Here is a 7,436-nt window from a genome sequence, read left to right as displayed (position 1 = left end):
TCTTGCCGTATTACAAATAATTTATATCATCTTTCTTCCTCATTCTGAACTTCAGCAGGTCATCTCGCCTATCTCTACGAGTGCACTAAATTTTTGTCAGGTCTTTGGCTTTTCTATATATTTGCATTAGCAAGAAGTTGAACAGGTTTTTCTACTGAAGCGGTTAGTGAGTGCAGATTTCAGTTAAATATGTAAAATGCATGTAAAAATTACCTATAAGGGTTACATCAAAAACAGTTACTATGTCTCACTTTGAATGGAAGCTGAAATTTACAGAAGGGCAGACTGTTTAAGGGTACACTGCATGCAGAGATGCAAGTTTTAGAGGGAGTAAATGGGATTTTGTAGTTTCTTCCATGTGAACAGCTGATTAGATATTTGTGTTAAGCAGCTGAACAATAATAGGTTTATAAAATGTTCAGTCAGTTTTCAGGTTGACTCACAACTTCTGCAAAAATTACAACAAAACAGGTCAGGATAGACAAATTTTTATTTATTAGTTTGATAAATTAACTTTTATGTAAGACAACTTCAACAAAAACAATTACTACCGACGTATCCACTCCACTTTCCCCCATGAAAGATAATCCAGCTGATGTTCAGCAGCAATTACATGGCATACATAATAGTCACAAATAGTAATAATGTGCATTCCTTAATTAAACAAAACACTTCCTAAAAACCTCGAATGCCTCTGAATCCAATCCAAACTTGGAAATGTGATGAACCTCTACACGAAAGCAGGATTTATGCAATACTAATGACTTTGGGTACGTTTGTTAAAACATGCTGTCAATACAGAGCTTCACAGTATCGTGACAGCGTAGTGTTTCTTTAGTGTTGTTGCTGAACTTTTAATCTAGGAGAGTGTTTCCTAGCAGAGGTAGAAACAAAACGCTGCATGTGTCCCAGTACCGTTAAGTATCCAGCAGCAGTTAATTTCAAAAAGACAAAAAAAGGGACATAAAATGCAAAATTTGGTATTGAAGGGTGAAATCCTGAAGGGCTTCAGTGAAACATCTTTGGTTCTTAAAGGCGAATCACACAGAAAAACATATGGATAATTGTGAACCAGCTAAAGGCAAAACTGGCAACTTGGGAAGAAGATGAAATATTATCCAGCGTTAATGAAACCTGATTGATAACACATTAATTTACACTGAGACGAATCTAAGCCATAATTAAGTGTTAAAAACTAAATTATTCACTTAAACCAAAACATAAACAGATCCTAATCATAAAGTAGTCTAAACGTCAGGCAACAAAGTGCACAAGTCAGAAAATCTTCCTTTCCTATGAACTCTTCAGCTTTTATGCAGTCTTAAAAAATAGGAAGCTGATCAGCCCTGCTGAGGCGCAGGTTTAACAAAACCCAAAGTTTCAATAATAAAATTAACTTTCACTCGAGACTGAACACAGAAATTAAGACCTTCAGTTCAACGACAACAAAAAAAATGACAATAAAACGTCTTTAAAAGAAAGAGGTTAATATAAGTTAGGAAAGTGCAATATCAGTCAGGATGACTGGTGAGACTTGAGGTCTTATTTGGGCAAAAATCCCTTGTCCTTCCAAAGAAACAGATTAGATTAAAAGGAATTTCAATGCATCTACAGAACATCTGGACCTTAAGCTTACATTGTCTGTTCAGACCAACTTTCTTTTTCCAGTTGCTTTCAACATGTGCTGCCCAAACTGTGGAAAAACAGAACACAGCAGAATTAAGTGCATGAGAAATCTGCAGAGCACTTAGACAACTGCACGACAAAAGAATGAATTAAGATCCTGAAATGCTGCTTAAAAATGATATCTGTGCCATCTGAATTAGCATCTACAAACACTGAGTTTTAAATATTTTACTCATCTTTTTTGTAAACCGCTAAGAAGATTTTTTTTTTTGCCCTTTTATAAAATCAGCTTGTGGTTCTGCTTCAAATTGTTCACTTGTAGCTGAACCAATTAGTGTTGACCAATCAGCATCCTTTAGAGAAACATCAGGTCAGTATGATTGAAGTTAAAGGATGTTTCAGGTGTGATGAAACATTTTTTCCATTCATACTTCCATTTCACTTATAAAGACAGCAGGAGTGGTTTTCCAACACGCTAACTACACAGGCTGGTAAACATTATCATAGTTAACTGAAAGTAAACTAAAGACTAAAACTGAATATAAAAAATAAAAAGATCGCAATTTACTAAAATAAAAGTGAGAAAAATTCTAAACAAATAGAAACATAAAAAATGATGATGTGATTTTGTCAACTTGGAAAACATAGTTGCCAAATACAGTAACATTTCAAAAGACTAACAGTGAAAATAACAAGCAAACCCACTGTGGACACAACTGAACTCATTTAAAAACAAAAAGTTAAGAGCTAATTCCAAAATACAAAACTTTGAGAACTCCACAGCGAGTTACATGTTTTCTGAGATTTGTTTTCTCCTCACCACTCTGTTCTGTAATTTACGAATTTGATTTACTGACGTCAGCCTGTGATAGATGGTTCATCCAAACACCTGCCAAATATTTTCTGACAAGGCAGACCTTTTACAAACTGTTCTGAAGAACAACTTCATGCATCGTTCTGAGTAACAGACCATCTGGAGTGTTGAGTTGACTTCTTCTGGATAATAAAAGTTGTTTTTTGTTTGTTTGTTTTGTTTTTTTAAATTAATATAAGCCTCCTCACAATACATCAACATTTCTCACCGGAATGGTTTCTTTTTGAGGCTTCGCTTCTATGACAGGAATTTTGAATTCTTCCATGTCATCTCGTTCACTGTCGTTTCGATGACGATGAGCAAACTTGCGCTTCAAGGCTTCGGCGATGAGAGCTGCAGCATCTGCCGGCTCCTTGGACTTTGTTTTGGCATCATCTTCTACCAGACGACTAAACACACACAGGTGATGGGGCATTTACCAATGTTACTGTAACACACCAAATCATTGAGTGTTTGATTCTTTCTTTGTGAACTCCTCCAAAATTATCAACAAGCAAACCTGGCACACAGGTACACCATCATACATTTTATTGTGCCATATCGTTCTTATCTGACATTCCACTCTGTTCTACAGTGGGACATTCCATTCTGCTCTAAGCTATGACATTCCGTTCGGTGCTCAACTGAACTCTCAAATGCACAAATATGTACGACTGTGGGATTTGTATAAAATATTTGTGTACGTCACACAGGTGCTCTAGGCAATGTTTATGCAAAACCTCATCAAGATTAGTCCACTGATCTAGGATGAGATAGGGAACATATAAACATACATGGGCGCTACTATCACTATAGTACAATGATAACGTCATCACGTTGCCTAGCAACATGCTAAGAGGATCTTAACGTTTACAGCCCTACAACACCTTGCATTATTTTCATGACAACATCATCTAATTTGATTGAATTAGTTGAATTATGCTTTCTGTATTATGAAGCCTGGAAACCGCCTAGCAACAGTGACGTGTTTTTAGCCTTTAAGCACCTAAAAACACCTGAGGAAAGCATCCTATTGTTTTAATTTCACTACAATAGCCTCTCACTTTTATCGACGAAAAGTGAATTATACATGCCTAGCAACCACCTAGCAACAGGCAAAAATGACCCATTTTTTTGGCAAACAACATCTACCACCCCTATTCTTTTTTCTTTTTTAACTTTTCTCACTGTGATTACACATATCAGTTTTCCAACAGCCTGACCAAAGCACACAATACTGTAATATGGGCATGTAGTAGCTCTGGCACTACATAGGAATGTAGCGTGATGCAAACATCTTGAGTAGCAGCGGCTTAATAAAACAGAAGACGACACTATGTGTCTGATAACATGAAGTTGAATTTGAAGTAATGCATGAAGTCAATGACTTAAAGGAGATTCATCTTGAATTAGCCTATACTTAGCAAGGAGGTGTCAGATTCAGATGAATGTCTTTGTGTCACACTCTAAAAGCCATTACACACTGAACGCAATGCATAAAAATGACAGGAAATTCCAAATTTTACGGATCCGAACTTCATGTGTAACAAATATACACACACACACGGAATGCGTTGCGTTTTTTGCAGAAAATTTGTCCTCAGAAAACAACTGTAAAAATAAACAAAAAAAATAAATAAAAAATAAATAAATGAAGTTTTCTAAATGAGAAAAGGAAGAGGCTGAGATTCTGGATTCATCCAATTGTAACAGCAGCAGCAGGGAGAATATTATGGTTTGATCCAGGAGTTGAGACTGTATCAGCTCTCGTACATATTTTAGGATGTCAGTGGGGCAATTTGAACTCGTGTTAGCAGAGAGCCAAGAGAGCCGGAGTAGTGTGTGTCTGAGGTAACAATAGTATTATGTTTTATTACTTCCATATCATTGTATATTCAGTACCGGTGGACAATTTGAGCTATTAGTGCACTTGTTGCCAAATGTACCGTTTTGATTGGTCAGATGCAAAACATTGAAAAAAATAAAAAAAATAAATGCCACAAATTTGATCAGTGAAATTATATGGCCGGTGTGAACTGCTGTATTAACAAAAGGTGAATCCGAACAATATTTTTAATGCACAAAAGATACGCCTGGATTTTGTGTGTCTGGTGTGAAAGGCCCTTAGCACTTGCATTCACTTATGAGACTTCAAACACCTCAGAAACACTTCACTGGCCACTTTTCATCACTTCCAAATGTATCTCATTCATGTCTTAAGCAGAGGCCTACCTTTTCACTGATCGCAGCTTGACTTTGTTCATGTCCTTTAGGACATCGAGCATGCTGGGGATTTCGGCAGGTCTTGACTCCAAAACTGTCTGGCCACATGCCTTCTTTCCTCTACGCTCTTTTATTAGTTCAACGGCCGAAAATGTCCGCTGCAGACTTGCGGGTGGGGGTGGAAGAGGGGGAGGTGGTGGGGGAGGTGGCAGGTTGCCACAGGGTAGAGGGGGAGGAGGTGCCCCTGTGGTAGTAGCAAATGTAACACAAAAGAAAGAGAAAAAAAAAAGAAGAAAGAAAATAGAGTATACGCCATGTGACACTCTGCTGCCATCTAGAGGGAAATTTCCATTATTACAGTTAAATATGAAGAGAAAAATAAGAGACTATACAGTCATTTAGTATGTTGCAAAAAATAAAAATACAATTTAAAAAAATTTGTAAGAGAATTGTTAAGCAGTACCTGGCTGTGCACTCTTTTCTTGAGCCAGAACAATTTGTGCAATTTGAGCTCTGAGTTTTGCAAGCTCAGTCTCCAGTGCACTGATCTTCTGAATGGCTTCGTTGTTGGCAGCAGCTGACGCCTGTGAATCCAAAGATCCATGATGCATACTGGGTAGAGAGTTCTGGCGGTTTAGGCGACTTCTGCGAGGGTGAGGCCAGTGGGCTCGAAACATGAGTCCTGGTGGGATCCCCGACCTGTTTCCATTGCAGATTTGAAATAAAACTGTCTGCTTCTAGTAACTCTTTATAAGCGCTTAAGTCTTCAGCCTGATTCAGAGAGGTCTTTCTACAGACTATAGTCTTACCTCGGCCTGCTAAAGTAGTCGTCTTCATCATCCTCATCCCTGTCGATCCATGCGACATCAGCCAGAGTGGCCACCAGGCAGTTCTGCCTCTTGCTGCCAATCAAGACACCAGCTTCATCATGGTATGGATAAAGCTATCAGAGCAGGAGGATTTTAAAAAAAATGCTTAGAGGGGGGGAAAAAAAAGCCTGATGATAGCACACCAGGCACGCATACAACAACTAATGTTAGAAAATCATTCAGCAAAAATAAGGTTATTTTAGAGGAAGAGCATCTACACATTGTTAATCAAAGGTTCAGGTAGCTCAGTAGGACTTAGTCAGCTCAAGGTTGTTGAAGGTTGCTGAACCAACTGACCTACAGCAGACATACTGCATTCCTCATAGCTACGGAGGGTAGCTGGAGACAGAAGAAAAGAAGAGAAAAGCACAGAGTTGAAGGAAAGTGAAGAACAGCGAGCCAGTTTTTAACATTTTTAAAATGGTAATCAAATTCTTAAAGGTTAAAGTCAGTGTTTGAGCGGTAATCAAATATCCCTTCACCCAAACTGTTTATGGTTCTAAAATGAAAACAGTCAGACGAGCAGAGGTAAACAAAAGTTTAGAGGGCATGTGATTTTGTCACATGGCAGTGACTCCAGCAGGTAGGAGAGACGTGCGGGAAAACAGATGAAGAGAAAGGAATGACTCATAAGAGAGACAACATGTCATTGTCTTAAAAGAACATGAAAAAGAAAAAAACTTTCTATTCTAATTTGCCTTAAATAAGACAAAACTAAAAAAAAAAAAAAAAAAAAAGCTCTAATGAGAGTAACTTGGCCTCACCTGAAAATGTACCCTGGGACAGGGTTTAATCGGGAGACTTGTACCAATTCTCCTCACAATACTTCTCGAGGACCCATAAGGCTTCACTGATCCAAAAGCCTGAAAAAGAAAAAGCAATAATAATTCAATTCAAAGCAATTGAATAATAACTTAACTGGGTACAGCCGAGTTATTATTCAACTAAATACAGCTCAGTCAATGTGGAACCGTCACCTGACTAACAACAAATATCTGTGTTTAATCTAATTTATCACATACCAGGTCCATTTCCATCCTTGCATACTCTTTGCTCATTCTTGTCGGTGCGTTTCAAGGGTACACTGGCACACGTGCCAACATCAACATCATCATCATCAACCAGTCATCTAGAAGAAATACAAAACAAGAGTGAGAAAGTCAGTTTCAACCACCATCAAACACAACACTTTAAACCAACAACAGCAATGGAAGAACCTTGTGGATCTACAGTATAACAGCGTTAAGATGCTCTGGAACAAAAAATAAATAAATCTCTGCTATGTTAAAAAGTAGAAACGATCTTTTTTTCCCTAAAATTTACAATGTGGTTTTTCTTTTTGTAATTTGGCTGCTCTTACATTGCAAATCCTCACTGATATGAATATTTATATGTTTCCCTTTCTATATAACATTAATAAGCCACAAATTTTCCTTCTCTTATTACCGAAACAGGATAAGCGTGGGAACAAGCGCTTTCAGCCTAACACAGACCAACGTATTTATAGAGTGTATGATTAAGCTAAATGAGTGAGTCTCAACTTTAGCGGGCATTTATGCTAAACGGCTAATGATAGCAGCTGGCTAGCTAATACAATCCGATGAATTTTATAAGGATTTGACCTAGAAACACACATTTATAATAATTTATAACGTACCCGAGACAATTATCACCACGTGTTTTTATATTGTATTCACAGCCAAAGATCAGTATGTGCCTTACTTCCATTCCAACTTACCGGATTTGCGCTTGTAGAATAACTTTCTCAATTTTTCCACCTTGTCAACACGACGGACATGGACAGCGGATAGTGGCTAACATAGTAGGACCTATGGAATGCGTTTTGAGCCAATTGAAAAAAGCGA

General features: G+C 37.7%; 1 protein-coding gene across 1 annotated transcript; it reads right to left on the bottom strand.

Moving 5' to 3' along the window:
- Positions 1-476: 476 nt before the first annotated feature.
- On the bottom strand, positions 477-7,395 carry mtfr1 (mitochondrial fission regulator 1). The gene is made up of 8 exons (XM_063484362.1): positions 7,310-7,395; positions 6,594-6,700; positions 6,336-6,434; positions 5,512-5,645; positions 5,166-5,401; positions 4,712-4,946; positions 2,709-2,889; positions 477-1,693 (listed from the first exon to the last, which is right to left on the bottom strand). Exons 2-8 carry the CDS (start codon positions 6,627-6,629, stop codon positions 1,646-1,648), a joined length of 969 nt encoding a protein of 322 aa, XP_063340432.1. The 5' UTR covers positions 6,630-6,700; positions 7,310-7,395; the 3' UTR covers positions 477-1,645.
- Between the last annotated feature and the right edge of the window lie 41 nt (positions 7,396-7,436).

Source organism: Pelmatolapia mariae, linkage group LG9, assembly GCF_036321145.2.
Source record: "Pelmatolapia mariae isolate MD_Pm_ZW linkage group LG9, Pm_UMD_F_2, whole genome shotgun sequence".
Lineage (NCBI taxonomy): Eukaryota > Metazoa > Chordata > Actinopteri > Cichliformes > Cichlidae > Pelmatolapia > Pelmatolapia mariae.
The sequence above is the reverse complement of the archived record's forward strand: the minus strand, read 5'-3'. Positions and strand labels throughout refer to the sequence as shown.

Coding starts and splice junctions, on each gene's coding strand:
- mtfr1 (XM_063484362.1), bottom strand. CDS start 6,629: ATGAGCAAAGAGTATGCAAGGATGGAAATGGACCTG. Junction 5,646..6,335: donor GTCCCAGGGTACATTTTCAG/GTGAGGCCAAGT, acceptor CTGCTCTGATAG/CTTTATCCATACCATGATGA. Junction 2,890..4,711: donor AAGCTGCGATCAGTGAAAAG/GTAGGCCTCTGC, acceptor GTGTGTGTTTAG/TCGTCTGGTAGAAGATGATG.